Source organism: Oculina patagonica, chromosome 9 (assembly GCF_052425735.1).
Source record: "Oculina patagonica isolate OP01 chromosome 9, crgOcupat, whole genome shotgun sequence".
NCBI classification, from domain to species: domain Eukaryota; kingdom Metazoa; phylum Cnidaria; class Anthozoa; order Scleractinia; family Oculinidae; genus Oculina; species Oculina patagonica.
In genome coordinates this window covers 26,122,587-26,149,278 of record NC_135766.1, presented here as the reverse complement: position 1 = coordinate 26,149,278, position 26,692 = coordinate 26,122,587, and the positions used below count along the sequence as shown (strand labels likewise).

At 36.4% G+C, this 26,692-nt stretch overlaps 2 protein-coding genes and 1 long non-coding RNA gene across 5 annotated transcripts; 2 read left to right on the top strand and 1 right to left on the bottom strand.

The window, feature by feature from the left end:
• LOC144666019 (elongin-A-like) lies at window positions 1–11,158 on the top strand. The gene is made up of 14 exons (XM_078527372.1): window positions 1–210; window positions 342–398; window positions 1,558–1,806; window positions 2,479–2,737; window positions 3,106–3,201; window positions 3,648–3,701; window positions 3,943–3,997; window positions 5,052–5,094; window positions 5,775–5,876; window positions 5,981–6,059; window positions 6,546–6,734; window positions 7,781–7,829; window positions 8,314–9,087; window positions 9,324–11,158. Exons 1-13 carry the CDS (start codon window positions 139–141, stop codon window positions 8,345–8,347), a joined length of 1,338 nt encoding a protein of 445 aa, XP_078383498.1. The 5' UTR covers window positions 1–138; the 3' UTR covers window positions 8,348–9,087; window positions 9,324–11,158.
• Window positions 9,915–26,692, bottom strand: LOC144666018 (gamma-2-syntrophin-like). Of its 3 annotated transcripts, none has more exons than XM_078527370.1 (21): window positions 26,538–26,692; window positions 22,689–22,838; window positions 20,962–21,012; window positions 20,062–20,124; window positions 19,700–19,756; window positions 19,303–19,360; window positions 19,148–19,191; window positions 18,828–18,869; window positions 18,060–18,132; window positions 17,501–17,566; window positions 15,512–15,582; window positions 15,127–15,245; window positions 14,684–14,813; window positions 14,273–14,311; window positions 14,077–14,193; window positions 13,469–13,540; window positions 12,973–13,051; window positions 12,387–12,460; window positions 11,973–12,065; window positions 11,752–11,862; window positions 9,915–11,448 (listed from the first exon to the last, which is right to left on the bottom strand). In XM_078527370.1, exons 2-21 carry the CDS (start codon window positions 22,809–22,811, stop codon window positions 11,341–11,343), a joined length of 1,590 nt encoding a protein of 529 aa, XP_078383496.1. In that variant the 5' UTR covers window positions 22,812–22,838; window positions 26,538–26,692; the 3' UTR covers window positions 9,915–11,340. The 3 variants fall into 3 exon arrangements, with proteins under 3 accessions (XP_078383496.1, XP_078383497.1, XP_078383495.1); XM_078527371.1 differs by lacking the exon at window positions 26,538–26,692 and adding an exon at window positions 24,574–24,594; XM_078527369.1 differs by lacking the exon at window positions 26,538–26,692 and adding an exon at window positions 22,971–23,165.
• On the top strand, window positions 20,476–20,661 carry LOC144666020 (uncharacterized). Its single transcript, XR_013573103.1, has 2 exons — window positions 20,476–20,545; window positions 20,619–20,661. It is a non-coding gene; the product is annotated as an uncharacterized LOC144666020 (long non-coding RNA).

Genomic DNA, 26,692 nt, shown 5'->3' with positions numbered 1-26,692 from the left:
GACACGGCAAGGAACTTTTCTTTGAAATTTATTTGGTTAAAAATGAAGTAATTTCTTTCTTTTTGGGGAGCAAATTTCTCGTTATTTAACGGTTGCTCCCTGATATTTTAACCTCAACTGAATGTCCTTGGATGCGCAATGCCATCTCTTGAGAAATACGTTCAGAAAATTCACAAAAAGCTGAACAATGAACGACTCGAAGAAGAAAAGGTAAGTGGTCTTTTACGTGTTTTTATGGAGTAACAAACAATCAGTTTAATGTTCCTTTCTGTGTTGTTTTGCTCGAAGGCTTACTTCACTGATAGTAATAAAAGTGTGCTTCTTTTTTCTTAAATTCACAGATCAAGAGATATCTTCAGGAACTTGACCGAATACAAATCACGCTGGAAGTGTTAAAAGTTAGTAGATTTTAAAATATAACTTAAGCTTAATTTACATATTATTTAATTTCCATGACCGTAAAAAGAGGTCGTGTTTTCCGCACAGAATGAATTAAAGTTAGGAATTCTGATCGCTATGTATATAAACCGTTCCTCTTTGTAGGTTTAGCTTATATTCTTATGATAGCTAGCGCTGATTGCTTTGCCTCGGTCAACATAAACAGTCTGCCGGTCATATATTATATTCATGCCGATATTAATATTATTAACTGCCATTGCTATATGTAGAATTATTTTCCAGTTCCAGTTCCAGTTAATATAATTTCATGTTTGATATATTATGTTCTCAAGAGTATCTAACCCCTGGCCATTTGTTATAAATGATCCTCAAAAGTTGTCATGTTTTTATTTTGTTCATTCTTTCATTTAGTTTCCTCATTGCTTGTATGAGTGCTCACAATTTTATTGCAGGATGGTTTCAGCGGTTCCTTAAAGATAATGCACAGATTTAGCTGGCTACAACAGCTGTTGTCATCCATAAAAATAATGCCATCTGTGTACTTCTTTAATATGTGTGACTTTTGAATTGACAGAAAGAAAATGATTTATGGAAATTAAATAATTAAATAAATTATTATAATTATTTAATTACTACAATCCTTGAAGCTTGATGAATTTAACGCGTAGTTTTACTTTTAAAACCTCAACGGTTTTGTCTGTTCACATGTCACTTTTGACCAATGAAACGTTTGCGGTCAGGTCGCGGATATTTCTTGGAACAGCATATTGTTGGAGACATGGATTATTGCAGTTTTCAGTGAAATGCAAACTCTGAAATTCATTCTCAACCAACGGTTTACACTTTTTGCTACTGTCAATCATCTGAGCGGACCTCTCCGGAAACAGAAGTTCACTTCATTCGGGTAAAAAAGGTCAAGTCTGTCAGTTGTGATTGGTAGATTTTGATCCATTTTGTTTGTTAACTTTCTGTTTTTCATGGTTTGTTGGCTGTCGCCATTGACAGCAGCGAAAAACGCAATCGTTAGTTGAATTTTGAATTCCAGACTTCGCATTTCACTGAAAACCGCAATAATATTTTAAACTATAAATTACCGGTATGTTCTGATATGAGATAATTTCACAATCTTTGTTATCTCTTTCTGTACTTTCATCACAGGCAACTGGGATTGGAAGGGCTGTGAATCGATACAGAAAACGTGGCAATGATATTGGTGATATTGCATCACATCTTGTTACAAAGTGGAAAGAACTCTTGAAACAAGAATCAGATAGCAGTCAGATCTCATCTTCCAAGCCTTGTGATAAAGGATTGTCAGTTGTACATGAAGTATGTGAATCGAATGTTGAACATGTTAACAACAAACATGAAAAGTCCAAAAACAAACCTGCTGAAATCAAATCAAAGGTATGTACTGCTAAAAAAAATCAAGAGTTTAAAATTTTATTGCACTGATACAAGAAAATAACTATTTGTCCATCCATCAGACCTTCTGTTTGTTCATTCATGAGGCCTTCCAAGGGTTTTTGGCTATAGGCGACTTTACTCCAAAATAGCTAAAAATGCAGCTAACAGCCAACAGAAACTAGCACATAGAGGGTGTATTTTTGCAATAGCGACAACGTTTCCCCCACCAAATAGGCGACAGGTTGGTTGGAAAGGAGTGACAAAGAGACATCATGAACCCCCTTGGAGGGCCTCATTCATTCTTTTGTTTGTCCCTTCATTTCATTCCATTCATTCGTTCATTCATGATGATGGTGTTTTGTGGAGAAGAGTGACATTCAACATGCTCATGAAAAAATGATGCAAGCTTTTGGCTTTCAAGTTGTTGCGTCTGTTATGGGTTTATAGGGAAAAAAAATTGTGAATACTGAGGGAATTATTACACTGCAAGACGGTAAGCAAAGTTTCAAACCCCTCTGCCCTCCTTTCTAAAATACTCTATACCAAGATTATGGATAGAGAGAGGAAAGCAAGTTATAATGACATTGTGACCCTTTGGTAAACAGCCGTCAAACCACTTGATTACCAGACATAAAGTTATTCAATCCAGATATAAATCTGACCTCATTTCAGACCAAGTCCACACCACAACTCTGTGACGTGTCATTTGGCTGTGAACCTGTCAACGTCAATAAACAAAAGAAAAGATCCACGGCATCTTCAGGTGTAGCAACGAAAATGGCATCAAATGAGAGTCCCAGACCAGAGCTAGAGCTGCCGCCACTGCCGTCATCACTGTCAGTTACAGACGCTCTGCTGCCAGAAATTCAACCAACTTACAAACCTATGAGGTTACCAGGATTCTGCGAGGGCTCACCAAAAAAGAAAAAAGGTAAGATTAAGGTTATAGAGTATCTTGATTGTTTCTGGTATTCAGGGCAAATAAAGCTTCGCTTGTTACTGTTAAAAACAATTTTTAGAGTGTGACATGTTGTTTGCAAATTTTACAGAACCAGCTATAAGCAGAAGATAGGGAGACCCACAAAGTAACACGTAACAATAATTCAGGCATTTCGTTTAAAATCGAAATTGTCAGCAGGATTTAAAAAAGGTTACCAGGATTCAAAAGGTCCATTGACAGATTTTATACAAGTTATGCCTTTGCCGGAGGTTGACATGACAAGATTCAGTCTGCAGACTGTACATTGTAAGATGTAACTCTGTCAGCAAAATTTATTTTGCAATTTTTTTTCGTTCAAGGTGTTGTTGCTGGAGAGGTTGATGAGCATGCTCTCATGTCCAGAAAATCTCGCACTCAAGTGTTTTCTGGACGAAAATTACTATCTCCTGGCAGAGGTAAGTATAAAAATAGTTTGTTATTAAATAAATAAAATATTTTAACTATTTCCAGCTAGGTAATTATTTTTTAATAATAAATAACTCTCTGTGTTTGGGGAACAGAAGAAGAATACAGGAAGCTACATCACTGTAATTCATTGTCAGGTCCCTGAATGCTAAACTGAGACCAATACCTGATTCCCTCTATCCGCCTGGTCCGGTGTGCTCCCATCGTGGACTCAACAACGATGCCTTGCTGGTCTCGCCTGGTGAGCTCCATGATTCCCGCGGCGCGCCTTGGAATCGGGTTGGCCCTGTACTCGAGGCATTTTGACATTTGACTCTGCAAACACCCAAGCCAATTGACAAATGACTCTTTGCATCAATTATCACCCCAAAAGGTGCACACGATTTTGGAGGAAAATTATTGTATTGTTTTCTTATAATGTATTGTTTTTTCATAGCTGTCACATCTCTGTTTGAGTTATCGATGAAGATCTTGATTGAAAACATTGATGGTATGTAAACTGTCACACACTAAATATTTTATTCACAGTGCTTGATATTAAAGCTCAATATTATATAGACTTGCAAAATGCTTGCCCCAGTACTGCCATCAATTAGGTACAAGATTCATCTCTAAGTGCCAGTCAAGATGAACTTTCTGTCATGGATATTTTTCAGTGGTGACTAATGAGTTGATTAATATTGTTTTGTGATAAGCATGACAACAAATTTGTACTGATATTGTTGTTACAGCTCTTGGTGACACTGGCGGAGTCCCTTACGACATTCTTCATCCAGTTCTTGAGAAGTGAGTTGTTATTCCTTAATACAGTGTAGTTATTTGCGGGCCCATTAAGAGGGGCCTGCCACCCTAATCTTGACAGTGACCAGTGGATTGTGTATTAGGCGTGCGCGCCACGTTTATAAAAGCCTAGCTGCAAAGCGGAAGTTGAAAATTTTGTTCTTCCACCAAGAAGGATCAGAATGCGAAACATGTGTCAACCACAACAGTTTGTGGAAACACCAGAAGTTGAAAATGTTTTCTTCAAGAATGAGAAGAATGTCAAACATTAGTCAATCTCAACAGTTTGGTCACATAAGATCAAGGCTTCTGTAACATGGAAGATTGGAAACTACGTTTGGCTGACGTTGTTTTGGCGTTGGTTTTGAGAAGATTTACTGTGATTGTAAAATATCATTGATTGTAAAAAATCACTGACAACATAGCGAGTTCACAGACAGAGGAAAATCACATCTTAATTACACCGCGTGCTCGATTTAATCATGTATTCCTTGCGTGACGCGTTACTTTTGTCCAGTGATTTATTGACACCTTTTGAAAAATATTCGACCTGTTGGAATAATTGCCGTGAAAGTGAGGTGACCTAAGTTGTTTGTTCTAGTCTTCCACCATGAACGGTTACAATGCAAAAGAATCCGAAAATGTATCATTCAAACAGGAAGTTGAGAATTTTTTTCCTCCACAATTAAAGAACGATTAGAATGCGAAAACAAGTTTCTTGAGGCCCGCACTTTATAACCTGTGGTTACCACTAGTTTTTAAAAGTAGCTTTGAAAGAAGGGAGGACAGTGAGGCCAGTGCCAATGATCTACAAATCATGCATGGTGGTTATTAGGGAGGGAAGTGCTACCTGTTAATAAAGGATTTATGAATCATGGCTAATTTATAAATACTGTAAATAATTGATCTGTAACAGCTATATCAAAATGACATAAAAGAAGCTTGCAGCTACTGTTACAGTAGTAAATACATGAAGTTTATCAATTAAGATGAATTGATATTTCAAGAGAAAAGGTAAACCTAAATGTAAATGGCTTAAATTTATGATGTTCTTTATCAGGTGTAGTCCACAACAACTCTTGTATCTGGAAGAATGTAACCCTGTAAGTTGAACAAGTTTGCTATTATATGTATATCAGGATCATGTATGTTGATGTGAGCACCTGCATATAGGAAAAATTAAGATATTAATTAAGGTTCCTTTTGTCAATTAATCAGGATTCATAGGGTTCCTGGAAACCTGGAAGTCTTGGAATTTTATTGTGGCTTTTTCCAGGACTGGAACCGAATTCTCATAACTAACATTTTATATAAGAAGTTTACAGACAATGTCAGGAGAAATAATGTTGAGATCTTGGGAGTGAAAGGGTTAATTTAAACTTTGGAGTCCTTAAAAATCATTCTGAGCCTTAAAAGTCCTAGAATTTGTTTGTGAAGGGTATATACGCACCCTGTTAATACCTATGTCCCTTGTGGGAGGTGTAGGACCAATCTTACTCTAACTGTGAGAGGTAACCTTTACATGTGGGAAGTGATCCCTGATTGAATTATTGGCTACTTGCCCCCCCCCCCCCCCCTGGGCGCATAACACCAAACCCAAAAAATTCCCAAAAAAATTTAATAAAAAAAAAAAAAAAAAAAACAAAAAAAAAAAAAAAAAAAAAAAAAAAAAAAAATATAAAAATAAAAAAAAAACACCCCCCACCAAATTTTCTTTTATACAAACTTCAATCTCTTAAAAATATATCACCTAACAATATTGTTATTGCTGTCATTATTGCAGTATTTCATTGATGATACAGAGCCACTTTGGGAAAGGCACTGTTGTAGAGAATTTAAAGGAACAAAGCCTAAACCAAGCCAAAGCTGGAGGGAACTTTATATGGTAAGGAGAGTTCAAATGGATCAATAAAGCATGTAATCACCACTTTGAGAAACATCACAGTTAAATTATTATAATATAAAATGTTAATGTATTTTTTTTTTCAGCAAAATGAAACTGATAGAGAACTCAGGCTAAAGAAAATAAATGAAAAAATTTCTGCTAATCAGAAAGCAAAGAAACCTGGTAAGAAGAATCATAATGAAGTTATTATTAGAACATTTTAGAAATATGTCAAAGTTGTGTTTAAGGTTATAAATTTTGAAGTATTTTCTTGCAAAAAGCTTTAAGTTGTAGTTAACAATAATTATTATTCCATGAGCACATGCATTGGATATGAGATAGAAGAAAGCCAATGAGGTGCATAGCGCCGAGTTGGCTATCCACTATCTCATTTCCAACAAGCGCAAGTTATTAATTTTGTTTTAAATAATAAATAGTACTTATCATAATATTGCGTTATTAAAAACACACACAAAATTACAATATTTTAATGAGCTCCCCCGCTGTTTTTGTTTAAGCGAACACCTACAATATTTGTGGTCCATGGTTTATGAGCTCATATACCATTGCCTGTAAACCAATCAAAACTCAGGAATTGCAATATACCATGGCTAGTTTTTAATAAAATTTGTTATCTTATATAATTGATGTTATTTTTTCTCCTCAAAGAACGGCAAGTCAAACTTGCCTATGTTCTGTCAGAGGCCAAGCCTCCTCGTGATGTGCTTCGAAAGCAGGCTAAATTTGGGACTGGTTCAGGGGTTCATCCTGCCAAACCTGTGTCAGCTCCTTCAAGAATTGCCCCTGCACAGGCCCACCACAGGAGCCATGGCTCTTCACCAGCTAAGAAACAAGCAGGTTTGTATTAATTTTGTATTTTATAACATGGCCTGAAAATGCGACATTAAAGATTCAAGACCTGGAAATTGAGAGGCTATTATAACTCCAGTTCCTGAAAGCGTAAAGCAAAAAACAATTTAACTTCTGCTACTGGGTGGGATAAAACCTTTATCACAGGAGTTGTACAAAACATTTTTAAAATACCAGCAATAAATTATACAGCTTTTTTGCCCTTGGGTTTTATTTTTTAAGAATGTACAGTTTCATAAAATATCCATACCCACCCCATGGAAGGTCAAAATTCCAAAGGGTGGGTGGTCTCAAAGGGCAATTTTTTTAAAGGAAAGTATGGGGCTTAAGGTCATTGCCCTGTATTGCATTGCGCATCCTTACTGCGCAGAATTTTACGCGTAATAAGCGCACATTTAACAAAATGGCGGCTTTTTTCTGTGTCGCTAAGTCCGTGAGAGAAGTAAATTGTCACTTTCTCCTAACATGATCCTAACAAGCCTGGTGACCTATCAATTTTTTCTCATATTTTGGGTGTAGCAATCAAATTCTTTCTTTAAAATGAAAACATCAATTCCTGTGTTTGAAAAATAAATTATCGCTAAAAAAGTGTACTTTGCCAGTACTCGCAGAGGAATTATAAAGGAATTATATGGAATATAAATGGTCTTCCTGCTTCTAAACGAATCTGGTGACCCCCCTTTTTTATTTCAAAATTTAAGTTCCTTTTAAGTAATAAACCGGTAGGCGAAGTTTGGTAAATAAAAAATGTGTTCAGTTCTATTTCAGGGCAATGACCCTAACTGGGACTTCCAGGGGGTGGGGGAATTAAACCAAAAAATCTTCCATGGGAGGGGTATGGATATTTTCTGGAACAGCACAATAGATTATATTAATTTTAGTGTTTTGAGGTGTGCAGTGAAAACTTTTTGTCCAGATGAAAAAGCATTTCTGAGTCACAGACTGGTATCAGACATGACAGTTAAAATCTGGCTTCAATGGTGAAATATATTATGGGAATTGTTTAGTGATGTTATGGCTCGATTAATTTTCAGTGCCAGCACCAATGATGAAAAAGACAATGCAACTGTTCAAAAACCAGAGGTTAGTAAATGTGTTGAGGTTACTCTAATAAAATTTATAACTTTGGAAAAGTCAGAATTATTAATATACCCTAGCTTGAGTTCTAAAAGTGATCCCTCAAAAGAAGTGGGCCCGAAAAATTTCATTGTTTTTAGCAAATCTGCAAGAAGTAACCCTTCAAAAGTAATAATAAAAAAAAAAAAAAAAAAAAAAAAAAAAAAAAAAAAAAAAAAAAAAAAAAAATTATGGGCCCCCCCACGGAAAAAAAAAAAAAAAAAAAAAAAAAAAAAAAAAAAAAAAAAAAAAAAAAAAAAAAACCCCAAAAGAAAGAACGATACACTAATAATAATCTGACTAATATTTCGGATGGATCAGCTCACAATACAATGGCTCATGCATATGTTTTCAAAACAGTGGCTTCCTAAATCTGAAAGTTAAAATTATTATTAATGGTTTTTGATGCCCTCTGAAAACTTGATAATTGTTGTTTTTGCTTGCCTGCTAGGAGCAGAGCCAATACAAGCATCAAGAGGAGATAACAATTTCTAATGATTTTTTTTTTAAATTTGGTAGAGAAAGTCGAGTATATGACAGATGCAAGGGGATAGTTTTTCTAGCTGTAAGATAAATGCGCAACTTGGGCAATTTCTGCAACTTCTGAAATAATATCAGTATTGCCCAGTCTAGTGGATTAGATTTGTTAGTAGCATATTGGTATTTATAATTTCACTGGCGTAGGAATGTAGCAGTTTCTGTATGCTGTAGGGTTTTAAATTATTCATGATTAATCTTTCTTGGGGTATGAAGTTCTGTAAAAAAAAATTCAATTCATTCTACTAGGGCTCTAATATCCTCATTGGGGTCAGGCTTGTATTTCCCAGGTTGGGGTAAGCCTGTAGGGATTTCACATAATATCACAGTAACAAACAATCTCTAGGTAATATACAGTGTCCTTCTATGGAGATCAAAATACTTGTTGATTAATATATGACTTGATTTGTGAAACATGAAGAACTTATTGAATCATAACAGAGTGATTTTGCTAAACCATGAAACATCTCTTGGAATAATAGGCTTGTGATACTTTTTGTGGTTTTATGCTTTTGGTGTAACAGATGCTTTTTTCGTTAAGTCAAGAACATAATAAGTAACATATTATATCTGAGAGCTAAGATTCCCCTCAGCTCAGCTCTGTAAATTTTCAAATGTGTTTTCTCCAATTATTAGTAATTTATTTATTGTTCACAATTCTACTAGTAATAAAATAATACTCCTTAGAGTTGTTCCGCACAAGAACCTTAGAGATGCAAATTTTCACTTCGCAACCTTAGGCATGCAAATTAGACAGACGTCTATCCTTGTTTATGAGCTGGCCGAGTAAATGGCGCAATTGGTGTGACGAAGATGTACACAGTATTTAAAGACTTCATTGAGAACGCCTGTCTAATTTGCATGCCTAAGGTTACGAAGCGGAAATTGCATCTCTAGGTTCTTGTGCGGAACAACTCTATTCAGTTGCTTTTTGAACCATGAATAACATGAAATGAAAACTTAAAGGAGGATAATATTACTTTGCAACATCAAATGGAATTCAAGCAGTAAATTATGTGTATAACACAAATTTTAATAAGAGCACAATTTATTGTAATTTATATTGACTACAATTTGTTCCTTAATGTTAGTACTAGTAAGCACAAAATTCTTGGATTGCAATACGATTGCTTGAAAACTAAGGATTTAAAAGGCAATTCAAAATGACTTTAGCCTCTATTTCATAGTATAGCGCATCATGTATATGCCATTAATTTATTATTAGAATCAGCGTTGTTAGGGCAGGCCCTAGTTGTCAATGAACAGACAACGTTATTCACCACAGATAAATCATTATCCAGCAGATAAATAAATGTCAACAAAATAACTGGGTAGTGATTTATCTGGTGGATGGCGTTATTTACCAATTGAACAACCTAAACTATTTGCAGAATTAATGTTTAAAACTAAAGGTAAATAAACAGTGGGATCAGACAAGAAGTTTGAAGTACTTTCTTGAGAGGAATGGGTAAAAAGGCAATATTTTCACAGCCTAATGGCTCAACAGGGTGGGACTTAGTCTTGGATTCAGTGCATAGGATTGCCAGGGGACTGGATCTAGTTCTGACCAAGTTTCTCTGTCACACCGCACTGTAATTCAGTCATGTGACACTACATTCTCCGTTCTTGTCCCTTGAGCCACTTGTCCCTCTCAGCCAGTGGAGCCTGTGCACAAGAAACAAGTGGCTCTGGGGATACATGATTTGATTGGCTAGATTTTAACACAAGGAACAGCCAATCAAATGAAGCGTTTTAAAATCCATAAGTTATACAAAAGTTTTGATTGGCTAGATTTATAACTTCCTTTGTTAACATCCAGCTAATCAAATCATGTGTCCCCAGAGCCACTTGTTTCTTGTGTACAGGCTCTGCCAGCTAAGAGGGACAAGTGGCTCTGGGGATGAGAATGGTGACACTAAGCAAGAGTTGTGTGAAGAGAGGGCCAGGGCTAAACTAAACAGGAGTAATTGTCAAGAGCCCCTTGATCAATATCAACAAAGTTTTCTTTTCATATAAAAGATAATTTATTGGATTACATAGATTTTTGTACATTGTAAAATTACTTCTTTAAAACATTCTGATCACAGATGAGTGGCAATATACTTTGCATACTGCTTAATATAATCATTGACTATCACATAAAATGTTTCTCATAATACTATTATGATCAGTGTTGGTCCTTGAGGTCTAAATGTGAAGCACCCTTGCATCTTTGCAGTCCCTCTAACTGAGTGCATTGCAACAGTGCAGGCTGCCATGGGCAGCCAATTCAACCTATTTTGAATATCCAATTTGATTAACTTTATTTTCTTCATATTTTGGAATCAGCTGTACAAATCATTTTAAATTTTTAAAGCGACTTCTTTAAATGTCGTGACAAAGAAAGATGCTTTTCATGAGAAAAAAATTCCTTGCAAACTTTTTCACTTTCACTAAGTTGCTTAAACTAAGCACAGGCACAAACTTTTAAGATACCTTTGCTCCTCATTTCACCGGTCAAGGATACTTAATTGTTAATGTTTCTAATAATTCATTGCATCTGTACAATAGCAAGCTATTTGTACTTGTCAAGCTAACCTGGTTTTCCAGTAAGGAAATGGTTGTGTAATAAAATGCACTGTAGAAAATTATTTATTTATATTTTTTCATTATTTTGTTACACTGTATAATAGTCTCCTTTGCAACCATTCTTAGGGCTCTTCACACAATGCTTGGGAGCATTGTGTGACAAGCAGCAACTGTGAAGGAGACTTACTGTTTAACAAAAATTCTGTCACTCTTTCAAGTCCAATCTTCTTCTGTCCAGGAGATGAACTAGTGACTTGTTTCTCGATTCACCAAACCCTTCCATGTTCACAAACAATAACTTAGATTTAGCTGAGTACTAGTTCAAGACTAGCTCTAGAAATGGCTCAGTGGTATCTATCTCAAGACTCTTATTTTAAAAACTGTTGTCAAATGAGAAGTTTGGGTCGACTTGTGCAACTTTGGCGGCATAGAATGCGTGCATCACTGTAAGCACCTGTTGCATGTTGATAAATTCTAACTCCTGGAAAAAAAGAAATATTCAGATAAGCAAAATGTCTGGTCAATAAAGATTGAATTGGAAGATGAGTGCACAATTTGCTTACAACAAATTTTAGTTAACACCAGTCGCAGTTATTTGCAGATCCAGAGGTGTCCAACAAGTGGGGTCTAAGGAGGGGAGGGATGGGCCCTTTTAACACTCAAAATAGCATATTGAGCCACAGTATGGGGGCCAAGTTACTGAATACATGACAGTAAAAGAAAAATGCACATCATGCACGTTTTAAAGCCAAAAATGTAGAAGAAGATTTTAATTCTGACTTACCTGTCTGTCAAAAGGGCCAGCTGGGGACGCAGAAAATAACAACACAATCTTCCGATAACCATCATCTGATGAGCCACGAAGAAATGAGAAACGGTATTGCCACAGAAGAGACTAGAAAGAGAAGTCAGATATGGCATTGATTAGAATAAATTATCATACATAAAATATTAATTAATGGCAAACTCACTTGGTGGTAGAAAGTACAAATGAAAGAGACCTACCCTATCCGTGGCACTGTAAAGTCGCAGTCCTCTTTGGAGGTCAAACACAAGCTTCACACTCTGACCATGCCATTTTCCAGGAAAAGTTCGAGACTGAAAATTGAACCAAGCAATTATGGTCTTCAGCCATTTCTGCTTATATTTTTATATTTGTAGTAAAAATCAAATCAACATCTGCTATTCAATCAGAATGCTTATATCCAGGTCTAAACTGGGACAAAGTGACATGCAAATGAGGCTAAGTAACATGGAAATGAGACTAAGCATGGCCACACACAAAAAAATGCTATAGCCCTGTAGGAAAACAATTTGGCCTGCTAAAAATAGCTATAGCTAAAAAAATAATTTAAACTCCACCCCCCCCCCCCCAAAAAAAAAAAATGTTACAAATTTTTATACAATATTCTATCATACCTCAATGTGAGCAACTGCTTGATGAGTGGATCTCTGTACTCTGTTCACAATCTCTGTCAGATCTGCTTCTGTGTCTGTAAACATGTACACACACATTTGCTTTTAAATATAACATGTCTATAACTAGCATTTCATTATCACCAGTGCTTTCAATAAGCAGCAAGGGTTGTCACAAAGTGCAAGGCAGCGAGGCATGCGATCCATTTTGGTTTAATTAGCCTAAATAGCGCTGCGGTTAGCCTAAATGGCACTCCAGTTGCCGGTAACCTAAATAACACGCTGGTTAGCCTACAGTTAGCTTAGCTAGGTAGCTTGTTGTTAGCCTTTTTATTTGAAGTGGGAGTTTTGCCTTACATGCCTCGCTGCCTTGCCTTGCACACCTTGCACGCATTGCTGCCTCCCACATTTGTAAGACTCAGTACCAACAGCTTACAACCACTGCCGGGTACTTCTCTCTACTTCTCTCAGAGAAGTTGGTTATTTTTTTTTTTGAAGTAATGAACAAAAGACACCTAGTTGATAAAGCTCAAGATTTGTTGAATTATTACATCATTCAACACATTGCTGCACAAAAGTGAAAACTCACCAACTCCAAAGTAGTGGCTTCCCCCAGAACTTGACTGGATACAAAAGCAATGTTCTCTTTTGTCTAGTTGTTCATCTTCCTAAAAACAGTAGCAATGACGGTTGAAATATTAATTTTACTACTATGATAATAATGGTAAACTGTTGACATCGACAACATAAGGCTGGTGTTGCTACCTACTGGCATGATACTATAACTATAATTTTTTTCTTTTACTCTTTCTTACTTATTTTTCACACCATTCTATCTTCTTTGGGGTTACAGTACTTTGCGAAACGAAACAAAACGAAATGGTACTTTGCGAAGCGGTATTTTGCGAAATGGTACTTTGCGAAACGCTACAACAGATCAATCGAAGAACTATCGCGAAGTTGTTGCCTCTTCTTTGTGAATTGTGAAAACTCTGGTGACTCAACAGATTTTTTTTTTAAAAAAATGCTTACCGGTAAACCTGCACTAAGCCACTGTAGAATAAGCTCAAAAAGTTTTGACTTACCTTACATATGTGACAAACCACTTCCATTAAATTGTAAGACACTTCACTTTTGAGCCAGTCTCTTGTAACAACCTACAATGTACAAACCAATAACCATGGTAACATGAAGGTCAATTTAAAGCTTGATGAATAAGAGATACTTGGGGGAGGTAAAAATCAGCTCACAAGAGACATTCAAGAAGATTATGTTGGTTGACATTATATAACTGTAGTCCTTACTGGGATCAAGGTGCTCTGGCCTAAAGGTTTAAAGTGCTGAACAGGTCCCAATTGTTCAAAGGGTGGATAATGCTACCTAATGGATAAATTGTCACTACCCAGTTGATAGCGAAGAAGGTTTTTGTATGACAGCTATCCACTGGATAGTGATTTATCGGTCCCAATTTTTTTTTTAGTTTAATTTTTAACAAAAAAAATAAAATAATCCTCATACTTGACAACCGGCCCTGATGGATAGCGTTATTACCCTTTGAACAACTGGGCCCAGATACAGCAGTCCAGGGTTGAGCCCGGCTGGGGCACTGCATGTTTCATCATATTGATTACCTTTCTTCTTGACAATAATTATATTATTTTTTATTCTTGAGAAGACATCACCGTGTACTTACAGGCGGCATTTCAAATATCTGTAGCTCTGAACCTTTGAGTGTCAAGAACTTTCTTTTCCAGACATTCCAATGGCTTGTGGATCTCAATCTCTCCCACACCCAACCCATGTAAGTTACCTGTTTTAAAAAAGAAATTCATATCTGTCAAGCATTAAAAATAAAACACTTCAATGTGCGATAAAACAAAATGTCTGACCTGTTCAGCGGACGGCAGTGAGGAATTTGACAAGTTCACCTAAAATACAAATACCAGAATTTATATTTTGTTATTATTATACTAGACATCAAGCTTAAACAATAAATGTGTAGTTTCATACTTTATCCATAGCTTCCCTACAAAGGTACGGTATTTTTCCTAAGACCCCGCCCCCTCTGGAAATTCCAAATAAGCTTCATACATTTGTCTTTTCAGGGATTTTTGGCACTGGGAATGAAAATCACAAACAAATAAACAATATTGAACTGGGACTGGGATCTGGAAAATCAGGAAAACAATAGGCAAGGGAAATGGGACTTGTAAAGGTTAAATTTGGGCTGAGAAATGGGATTTTATACCTCCCACCCCCCCCCCCCCCAATCGTGCAGTGTGTTATCACACAATACTTACTGACTGCTCCAACAGCATAACTACTCTGTCCTTGATTGCTGAATACCATGACAACAGTTCTACTTTGTTTTCACTGTAAAGTACTACAGAGGCACCGCCATCCATGGAACTCACTTCAAATGCATTGCTCCTGTTATTTATGAAAAAAAAGCAAAAAAGTGATATAAGCCTAACATTCAGCTTTGTGGGTTTTGTTGCCAGGATTTTATTTATAATAACAGAACAAGCAGCTGTGGAACAAAAAAATAAGCTCAGGAATAAACCAACAAAACTATTACAATAGTAATTTCCTTGTAGGCTGAAAATAACATCACTGCGCCTTTCAATAATATGTGAACAAACTTATATGATGTTAAATAATAATTACTGCATCCCTGAGAAATATCTGCAATACTGGAGTTTTCTATAATAAAAAGCACTTGACATTTGAGCCAGCCACTTGCCTAAGAGTATCTTCCCCTGTCTTGTATCTTGATATTGAAGCAAATGTCAGTGGAAGCACAATGTTGTCTGTCCAGCTCTGAAGCGATGAGTTAGAATCCGTTTCTCCAACTTCAGAAGACTGCATAGGAAAAAATATTTGTAATGTTAAGATTGTGATGATTTGTGATTTAAGAAATTTAACTTGCAAATATTATAATATAAACCATAGCTGTGCATTCAGAAACCTTTAAAGAAGAATATGACAACATTCAAACTACCACGCTTAAACAGTTTTATATCATTTTGGAAGCTATAATTTTAAGTGTGTTGAATTTGTATAAAAGATGTTCTCGTTGTTTTAACACATTCCTAGCCTCAGTGTTTAGCATTTCTCAGAACAGGTACCTTTTGACTGCTGTTTTCTCTAAATTCAGCATCACTTGAAGACTCCTCAATACTTCGGACTATTCCATTTGCTATCAGACAAATAACATTTATTTTAATCAACTTATAGAAATTACAACTATATCTAATGCCTCTCAAACACAAAATTAAAAGGATGGCATATGTCTGAGCTATATCAAAAGCCACATGTTGCACACAGTGTGCATGACATAATATTAATATTAGAAACTCATTACAGTATGAGGCCCAGTTCTCGGCCGGGTCCATTTCTCGGCCACTTTGTATTCAACGCGTTTTTTCACGCCCCAGTTGAATTTAAAAAAAAAAAGTTATTTCCATCAAACAATAGACTGATTCTTGTGCTCTAAGTATCTCGAGTTTGATCCTTCAACTCGCTATAGAAAACTCACACGTCGAGTTTATAAATGCGAAGGTAGGTGAATTTGTTTTTCCAAAAACTTGTTTGTTTACGGCTCCTTAAAATTCATGGATGCAAGCCCCTATCAAACGAGCTAATTTTTGGCATGTAAAACTAAGAATAATTCAGCTTTCTATTAACCCCCCCCCCCCCCCCCCCCCCCCCCCCCCCCCTTTTTTTTTATTTTTTTTTTTAAAACCCCCCCCCCCCCCCCCCCCAACCCCCCAAACAATCATACAGTTAATGTTTTGTTGAACCGTTGTATTTTTATGTCTTAATTAATTTACTTCGAAATTTTTTCGTGCGACTTTCGTATTTGCTAGTTCTCGGACACCCTGCTTGCTATCACAGCTGAGCGCTTTTGTTTTTAATATAATTTCATCTGCTGCAGCAAAAATGAATCAAAGAAATGTTTTAAAAATTAAGTTCAATTAAATATCTATGTTGAGCTGACTTTTGTCTTTTCTGTTATTTCTACAACACCTAACTCTTTCAAGACCTTTTCACTGCAAAATAAACCGTTGGTCACACAACGTAGTTCTGCGGTTTTGCCAGACCCTGCACATAGGCAAGCAACTAGAGGCATTAAAATCTTCTTTTCTAAAGTAAAACAAAGCCTAATAAAAATAATTTGGGATCAATATAGTACAAATATGTTTGCAGAGTGATTTTATGACTGTGAAAATTAATTCAGCCTTTCTATACAGAAAATTAATTACGCAAAAGCTTTTTGATGGCCGAGAACTGGGGGGGCGGACGGGCCCACAAATGGAGCTTTGATTTTTATTATTTCTCTGGCAAATTAATTATTGAACGGTCGATAGCTTTACACCAAAAAGCTAAATGATGAAGCTAGCTCTGGGAGAAATTTCAAGTTTCTTTGGTTATTCTGAGGAAATAAATGTGACCCTCCACACGAAAACACGTCTTATCGAACATTTCGGTTTAGCTCGCTATTTAAAAAGCCACATAATCACCTGAAAGCGTTTGCAAGGATTATAAATGTTTGCAAAGCGAAATATTCACAGTTGTTACCAAGAAAACTTTAAAACGATTTTAAAAGAGCGGTGTTTCAAAAGGGTTTCTAAAGAGTACGCAAAGCGTTTTCAACAGGTTTTCAAAGGGTTTCCAAAGGGTTTCAAAGGGTTTCCAAAGGGTTTCAAAGGGTTTCCAAAGGGTTTCAAAGGGTTTTCAAAGGGTTTCCAAAGGGTTTCAAAGTGTTTCCAAAGGGTTTTCAAAGGCTTTCAAAGTGTCTCCAAAGGGTTTCCAAAGGGTTTCAAAAGGGTTTCAAAGGGTTTCCAACGGGTTTCTAAAGGGTTTCCAAAGGGTTTCAAACCCCCGAAACCGGGTTTCCAAAGGGTTTCTAAGTGACCTCAAACCCTCCGAAAAACGCTTTTATCGATAAGCCGTGTTTTCCCATGGAGGGTCACAAATACAAGTTTACGTCTAAAGTGGCCGAGGAACTGGACCCCATACTGTACATAATGGAAGCACCAACATTTCATTTATTTTGAAATGAAATAGATAAAGAATTTTTCGTCCATGGATATGCTGCTGTAAGGAGAGTGTACCTTGTTTTGATATACTTGACTGACTCACTTCTGAGGTGGTACCTGCTGTCAGCGTGCTTTCATCAACTACAACAAAATCATAACCACTAAAACATTAACTTACCACTCAGTAAAATTTTTTTAAGTAAACTTCTGTGCTATAAAAATAATGGTTGACTGATAAAAGAAGAATTAAAAGAAACAATGCTGTTTCATAAGCCACATAAAAATGGAAATCTCTGATTTTTCTGTGCATATAAACTTGTGTGAGGAATGAAATAAATTAACTAATTACTTGATTATTTAATTTATTATTTATTAATTTGAGAAAAATTAGCAATAAGAAAATTAATTTTTCTTCTAAAATGTTTCACAAAATATTTTGTTATTCAAAATTTAATTAATTAGTTAATTACATAATTAATATGCCTGATGATGTTAAACTGAGTTCCAGCCGATCACTGTCCAGCAAGATATTAGACAATTGATCTCTCCTTCCTTAAGGTAAAGATTACTGTCTGTGTCATAGGAGGTTACAATTTTTGAATTTCAGTTTCACATTGATTAACATCACTGGTACCTGTTGATGAGCCAGATGCGGAGTGAACAACAGTAAGTTCAATCTCTGAACCACCCTTCTTAAGAGCTGCTACCTATCAATAAAGACAAAATTAATAACATAACATACATAACATAACATAAAACTTTATTTATCCTGGAATTTAATATAGCTAAGACAAGCTAGTTTCTTCGAGAAACAAGTGAAATATATGAAGACAGATCTATGAAGACAGATCTGAAATATATGAAGACAATATTTCTAGACAGATCAAAAATGAGTACCAGTATATCTTTAGTTGTTATGGTTTGGGTATTGTTTATTGTCTTTTGAATCCTTTGTGTTACTTCATTTAGTGATCACACCATCAGTGACACCAAGAAACTACTCCCTGCCCCCCCTCCCCCCCCCCCCCCCCAAAAAAAAGGGATACAACAAATTTTTAAATTTGCTATGGTGGTTAACTCAGCCTTGAAAATTCATGTCGATCATTAGCTCGGACTGTAATGGATTTAAAATGTCACAGCTGTAAATAACAGTCGGTCATCAGACATTGGCCGACTAAAATTTGCTATTGTCCGACAAAATCCCAAGTGTGGTCGGACATGATGTCCAGACAATATTTTGTTTGAAAATCATTTTATGGCAAAAATGAATAAAAATCTGTCCAACCAATCTGTCCAACCAGTCCATCTTGGTCTGTTTAGTCAGACCAAGATGTTGTCTTAGTAGGGCATATGTCCTTTCAAGTGAAAAGAATTATTTGCAGCCCTGCAATATGCTACTCACAGCCTCGTCATGTGTGGCTTTCCTTATGTTTTGTCCATTGACCTATTGGAGAATAAAAAGACACAAATCTTTTGTAATGAAAATGAATTACCAGCTGTTTGAAATTATATCCTGCCATAAATAAAGATATAATTGTGATTTTTTTCCAATATTTATGAGTCCTGGTAATTTGGGCCATCAGTGTTTTGACATCACAATTTTTTTCCTGTCTGTATCGTGCATTATCCAATGTGACATACAGGCAGGTAACCACATGACATATAAAATCAAACCATATTAGACTAATGAACAAGCATAACAGTCATGTGACTGATCTTTACCTCAAGTATAATATCACCCTCATGAAGTTGGCCTGTTTCATGAGCTAAAACAAAATTAACAGAAAATTAACCATTTAACAAAGAAAAATCACAGACAATGAAAAAAGTATTAATAAAATATCAAATGTAACCAAGAAGAGCACAATATCTGATACCTGCTTGGTCTTTATATATTCTTGAAATAGCTATTGGAAGATTGCTTTCCCGTCCTCCCTAAAGAAGAAATTAAAGTGATTGACAATTACGACACATGCACAGAAGCACCCAATAAAATTATTCCTTACACATGCCTATCAAAGCTGGACCAGCCAACCTAAAATAGCATCCTCTCTAAAGAATTACCCCTTAGCAAAAGTGTTCATCTAAACTTAGTAATGTGGCCAAGCTCCCACAGCTTCGTCTCCTGTTCAGCTCAGAAGTAGAGGGTCTGAATGGTGCAAAGTTTCCATTGCATTTGCAGTCTGTCAGCAAATAAGTATTACGAGAACCAATCAAATTCCCAGATATGAAAACGTGTGTCATGATGAGTGCTTATTGAGTAACAGTACTTACCTTTATGCTCATCCCCAGTCCCCCAACTTTTCTCCTTGTTAGCTTAACTCTCCTCTCCTAAAGGACAAGGAAATCTTTAGACCATATGTACATATTTCCCTTTGGCTAGGGTAAATAACATAATTTGTTATACAGTGCACATCTAGCAACAAAATACTAGTGAAGGTTGTTCCATATACAGTTGATGCAACACCCTTTTCCCTCCCACCCCTACTAAGTAAAGTGTAAATAATGCATAAGCGAGTGCAGCTATTGGTATTGCAGAGTTATTTGGCCTTTTTACCTTGACCACAAGTGGGAAACACAGTTAAGATCAGTAATATATAACCACACATTGTAAAACAAACATGGAATGTCCTTACCCCTTGTGGAGGTGGAGGTTTCTTGTGAGTTGGAGTGCTAGACGAAGCTTCATCACTTGTGCTCTGGAAATTAAAACTCATTAGAACTTAGAGCCATAAGGGTTAGGGTTAGCATGAAATTCAGCATGAATGCTCAGCATGAAATTCAGGAATAAGTACTACTTTCCAGAGGGTGTCTGGGAAACCTGAATAGTGGATTATGAATAGCGAATAGTACAAATAGTACTTTGTGAATAGTGATAAGTAGTCAATTAAAGAGTCGCAAATAGTGATGAATAGTCGCCGCTATAGTTCAGCACTGACGGCGATTGGTTGAAACTGATCGTGTAGAGAAATAATGTTGATCTGCGGGCGCGGATGGGTTCGGCTAAAATTGAGAAATTGTAGCACAAAGATATACTGTTCCCAAGGTGAGTTCAAGTTCGAGCTTTGAGTTCGAGTTACGATTTTGAGTTAGAATGTCAAGTTCAAGTTAAAATATTGAGTTCTAATTAAGTTATCTAGTTTGAGTTAAAATATTGAGTAAGAATGAAAATGAAAGGGACTAAAAAAAAAAGATTTTGTGAAGGAAGATGAGAAAAAAAAAACAGTGAAAGAAAAGCCCACAGCATGAATAACACAGTTGGTAACCCATCCAAGTATTAACCCTGCCTGTTGATAGATGATAGGAAGTACCTCTTGCAGTCGTGGATCCAGACCTTCAGTTTAGGGGTGTCATCCAGACCCTAGAATAAGGGGGGGGGGTGCTCTCGAAAATATTTTTTCTAGGGCCTTTGGGCCTCTATTTGTTCAAAAAATAAGGTGGTAAGGGCCCCTGCCCCCGGGCCCCTCCCCTTGATCTGCCACTGTCTTGGAGGAGGTACCAGGGATGACATGAACCAGAGCATTACTTGATCTTACCCCTGATGGTGATTTCTTCCATGTTGGAGAATCAGGCTTGCCATTTGTGCTCTGGAAGAAAACAAGGACAGAGAAAAGTGTTACATATAAAATCCAGTTAGTAGGGTACAATATGTACAGCTAAGAAGGTAAAGGTGAGTGAGTGTCTTGTCCACAAACTCAGCACAATGACCTTGGCCAGCACTTGAACCTAGCTAGACCACTCAATGCAGAGTCCAAGGCACTAACCACTAGGCCACAGTACCTCCCATGTGTAGGATGGCTTAGTTGAATGAATAAGGAAGAGATGACGTAAATATGAATCAAGAACACACAGACAAAATAAAATTAAAACAAAAAGAAAGAAAGAAAACTAATCAAAATGTTTTGATCTCCATTTGCTATGAGCATTTCAGAAGAGCTTAGTCGACACCCAGTTAAACCTTGTTTCTTCTTGACGTGGAGAAAAAAGAAGGAAAGAAAAAACGAAAGGGAGGGAGAGGTCTCTTTCCTGTTTTCTTTTCTTTGTTTCATAGGAAGAGTGTGCTCTCAGGCCCCTGGTCTCAGGCTATATTTGTAACAAAATAGTTGATCCTAACCTTATTAGCTATAAGGAGACTTACAAGATAAATTTGTGAATAGTGATCAATGTCATTCACCCATGACAAAAATTAATAATCACATGCAACATTGCAGAATTTTAATCTTGAGATATCAAAATTAAAATTTCTTTCAGTCACGTATGAAACACAATGAGTTAATTAAATTTATTATTAGCTCAAATAACCGGCTCATATATGTCTGTTAGCTTATTATAAACTATATTTTACTTGAAGTTTTAACACATGTATCCTGTAAATAACTTGCAGGCTTATTCAAAATTCTATTCCGTGACGAAAAGTTTGTTTAATCATCTCTGTGGAAAGACAAAGACAGATAACCGACTGAAAATGCATGTCTAATGTCCGATTTTATCTTTACACTCAAGTGCTTTTCCAAAATATAAACGAAGTTAAATGAAATTTTATCCGTGTGAAGATTTCGTCGTCTGTTGCAAACGAACTAGAACTTTTCGTTATGCTTGAGGTAATAAACAAGGCTGGAGTTAACGACAATATTCCCAAAATTATTACATGTAAACAGCCCTCATTATTCCGCAATATCACTCGAACCGAGATCACTAAAATGCGACCTTTAAAGGACTTTCTTCGACAGACCAGATTACTTGCCAAGATATTTTGCACAAAACCAGACAACAGCGGCAATGAAACTGTCAGAGATTCGGGGTGTTTTTACATTGGTAATAGGCAAAGTTGCACCAGAGATCAGATATATACAAAGAAAGCAATCATAATCACTTGTTTGTGTGTCCTTCTAGAACATTTGATCACACAACGACCACCCGGTCGAGCGCCCAAGGAAAAAAATTAAAAGCTGATCTTTGAATTGCGGCAAACAGCGCCTCCCCGGGAAACCGGTGATTGCATAAATTGAAATATTTTATTTTTCCTGTTTGGTGAAATGAATGCAGAACAACGACAAATGTCGATAAAAAATTGAACAGGTTTAAAGGATAAAATGATTGAGGCAAACGTGCTGCATGCTTCGCAGATTACACTCTGACCTTGCAAGGATCAATGAAATCGATTCTTGTCAGGCGTATAGCAAAATTTACAGTGAATTCAAGAGAATTGTGCAGTAAATCTCGACAATAACAGGAAAGAATCAATCAAACTGTATTTACCCACCTCTGGCTTGTTAACTGGAGAGGATGAGGGAGAGACTGTTCCACCGCCCTCTTTCTGAATTGTCAAGGCATCACGAGATAGCTTTACACGAACCTTTTGAAGTTCTGCGCGATTGATTTGCATCGAAATACACCCTGTTTTCAGGAAGCTCTGAAAGAAAAACAGAGAAACACAACTTTAGAATTCATTTATTGTTATCTATGCTCAACGATAGTTTGCGACTAAACAATAATTAATGTGCTATTCGAAGAGAATAAGGAGTAGCAAACAGGGTTGAATTACCTCCGCCATTTTTGAATGGTTTCGCCGCGACTCCCGCTCAAGGTGATCTCATTCACACATTAATCAAATAAACCATGAATGAAGCAATTTTAGCGAAACAAAAACAGCTCCTTAAGGTGGCTTTTAAACTTGCAAATTTCTTAAAGTCCTGCAGAGATTAAACAACCGGCATCGAATGCAATAAAAAGAAATTCAATGTTTTGATTTGAGATGTATTGCGGGCGCAAACAGCCTCATTTGGAAACCGATGTTTGCATAAGGGACTTAAACCTGGAACTCAGGAAGTATTATTAACTGAAAATACCAAATCCTAGTTTCTATTTCATATCATTAACATTCTAAGATATGAAAAGCTGTTTATCGTGCCCTGGAAAATATTAGCAGGAGTTTTCATTTTAGGAAGTCAAAGCTTCACAAGATCGACATCAAAGTTCTCCCCACTGCTCCTCGTTTTTTCTATCGTTCTGTCTGGGAGAGTTTATATTTCAGTCAAAACCTTTTTATTACATGATCAACTCCTTGACTTGGCCACTTTATTTGTAACTGCTTAAATGTATTTCAAATTTATCAACGTAAAATTTACCGACAATGATTCAATCTCGTAATAAGGGTGCTCAAAATTTAATCGTAGATATAGAGAACAAATTGCTCTTTTCCAGACCCTTCCATACAAATCCTATAAAATCACGCCTTTGAGGTGTGGTAGGTAAAATAGATTTGTAGATTTTTCCTCGCTCTCTCGACTATTTTCTGATAAGACTCGCCACATTTGGCATGCTCTCCAAATCTTCATTATTTTCAGCTGATGAAACGCATGTCATTTTCCGTTGCACTTCAAAGGTCAATAAAACCCTTCATTCCCGGTCCCTGGCCCTGAACAATCCTTTTTTGGCTCAAAAAGAAAATTTTAGGCGTGACATAGGGTTTAGATGCTATAGCTTCCCAAATCTCAAATGAAATAAAGACCAGTAACTTTAGAGGGTTCTGCGAGACTCGAGACTATATTTATCTGCCAAAGCAAACCCATAAATCTCAGTTTGAATCGCATTACGTAATTTCATTACGTAACGCCATAAATGATCAACATGAAAATTCTCCATCCCCAATTTCACTTCAAAGTCAGTATTGTAGGTCATGAGAATAAAGCAGCTAATCAAGCGCTAGTGAAATTAAATCGAGATGCACCCAACTAGAACCACTTAGAAAATGTTTGGATACAGACGATACATGTGCAACTAACGTTCTGTCAGGTCAAATGCAACTCACTTTGAAACAAAATATCGCAATAGATAATCCAACAGTACACTAGCTTTGCCATTAACACTCTGAACACGTGCGACCCAGATTTCTAAGCGCATTAGTCAGTGAGTCAGTAGGGTGACTTGAAATTTTGACCTACAATGTGAAGTAACTATTTCTTTTTCATTTTACGTTTATTGGAAGCCACCGATGCTATTTTAGTACTCTGATTGCTATTTTGTGTCTTTATTGTTCATTTAAAGTCACTGATTAGTTTCAACTGAATGAAACAATGATTTGCAATTGAGTTCGACAAAGCTTGTCCGTCAGGGAGCATGTAAAATACTGCAAGGTTATAACCTACCGTATAAAGTGGAACATTTCTCTAGCAGAACATCATCAATCTCAAATTATAGCGGTCGGCGTAGATTCAAAGTTCATACGGAGTCCAATAAACTTCCCGCCATCATAAAACAAAACAAGAGTTCTGTGACGAAAGATAAAATTGATGAAAGGAAAAGCCACCAATCGGATGAGCCATGAAACAATTTAAGTCAGCGTGAAGCCTTTTTTGGAATTACATCTTTTCTTTTTGTTATGACAGAAAAACCGCTTCAGGACGCCATTTGGGTTAGTTTGATACCACATGCAAACTGCTACTCACAAATTGACATTAACACTGGTGACGGATACTCAGTTTACGGTCATAAGAACATAATCTGTTCTAAACAAGGTTTCGTCCATTTGTCTTGGGTAATAACGTTTTCCAAAGCTAAAAAATAAGGCAAATGTTCGCAAGCAGATTCAACATGGAAAAATTGAAATTTGAGGTTATCAGTATTTTTGCCGATAGGGAAGTAGATTACAGATAAAGGAATTGATAGTTGCCTTGTGGATAGATAAGAAATCAACCAAAATCCACTAAAACTTCATTTCATGCAGTCAGCAGACCGGCCTGGAAAGACCCTGGGAACGAGGTTGTACCTGGAGTGCGCTTTCTTATATCCTAGGGCTTACGGAAGAATTTTGTGCGCGACATGACATCGACAAAACATCCGGCTTGCAGGCTAGCGTACTTTCCCTCTCACTGACTAGTCTTGAGCTGAAATAACGCAAGCCTCAGGTATTTATTTTACTGATGGACATCTTTTCGGCCGGCAAGTAGCAGTGATTATGAAAAGCAATTTAAAATCGAGTTTATGAAAATTGGCATTCAAGAGCTATTGTGTATGTAAGCTTCTTTGAGAAAAAAAATTGGCTGAGAAAAGAGATAGTTGCCAGTGAGAGAATCTGACAGTATTAATTAAACGATGATAACTCTGTCATCGAAAAAAAAAAAAGAAAACAGAAATTAGAATTTAAAAAAATGCAAAAAAACACGACATACATCATGGTATCATGGTACTAATAACAATCAAGAAATTATACATTTACACGAAAAATGTTTCCAAATACGATACTGCTGCGCTAAAATATGTTCTTTTAGATAATTAAGTACATCGGAAATACACGGAAATTAGCGGTATGTATCAAGAGAGATTTTTTGTTATATATAGCAGACACTCTCTGCGGTTCATGTTTAATCCTTTTAATTTAATAAATTTTAAGAATAAAACCATAATAACTCGATTATTAGGTACAGTTGCCAAATTCTACTTCAATGCGGTCGCGCGCGTACAACAATTATATGGAGTTATATACTTTGTGTTTTTTACATGACGCATAACATAAACACTTCTAGAAGACATTTTACAGTAAGAAACACAAGAAACTCTATTGTAGAGTAAGACTAAAGGTCAGATGATTGAATGAAGCATTGATCGTGTTCAGTTTCTATCTTTGAACGCGTACTACGTGATTCATAACAACAGTAGTGTCACTGCGTTGATTAACAAATGAAAATCTTATGCTCACAGGTCACGGTTTGTCAAACCGCAAATACAGAAAAATATGAAAAGCTAAGGGTCCATTATGTACAAGTTCTGTATTAAAAAAAACTCTCAGCTTTATTGCAAGTGGCGTTTTATTGACAGCGCTCGGAAAATTATTTCAATCGAGATATTGCCGGAAGGTCATTGGTGCGTCTAGATAATATACTAACATGTTTTTCTCCTCATTCCATGCTGGATTTACTCACAGTAAATATATCCTGAACACTAATCTACTTAATACGCGATCTTTTTTCGTAAACACTCGTAAAAGAAAGAGATTTGAAGGACAGGAACATATAAAGTATGGATTGAGTTTGCTTACGCACGTATCATAAGATATAGAGTTTATAGTCAGCCACCCGCCATATCAAACCAGTTTTCATAAAAGTGCGCTTACCTTTTTACGTTATAAATATTCAGAGACCACACTTGTTCTCAAAACGCCGGAAAGCTTGAACCAAACTAAGAAAAGCTCTAGCTCTTCACATGGAACATGTTCTTCTCAATTCCAGATACTCTCATCATTAGCAATGTCGTGACAGGCAGGTAACT

Bases quoted from the DNA above. Each gene is read 5' to 3' on its own strand.
- LOC144666018 (XM_078527369.1), bottom strand. The intron at 19,757-20,061 runs GTAAGGACATTC...CTTGTCCTTTAG, and splicing joins AACCTCCACCTCCACAAGGG to GAGAGGAGAGTTAAGCTAAC. The intron at 18,133-18,827 runs GTGAGTAGCATA...CTTTATTGATAG, and splicing joins AAGCCACACATGACGAGGCT to GTAGCAGCTCTTAAGAAGGG.
- LOC144666019 (XM_078527372.1), top strand. From the start codon at position 139: ATGCCATCTCTTGAGAAATACGTTCAGAAAATTCACAAAAAGCTGAAC. The intron at 3,702-3,942 runs GTATGTAAACTG...TTGTTGTTACAG, and splicing joins CTTGATTGAAAACATTGATG to CTCTTGGTGACACTGGCGGA. The intron at 7,830-8,313 runs GTTAGTAAATGT...CTTGCCTGCTAG, and splicing joins CAACTGTTCAAAAACCAGAG to GAGCAGAGCCAATACAAGCA.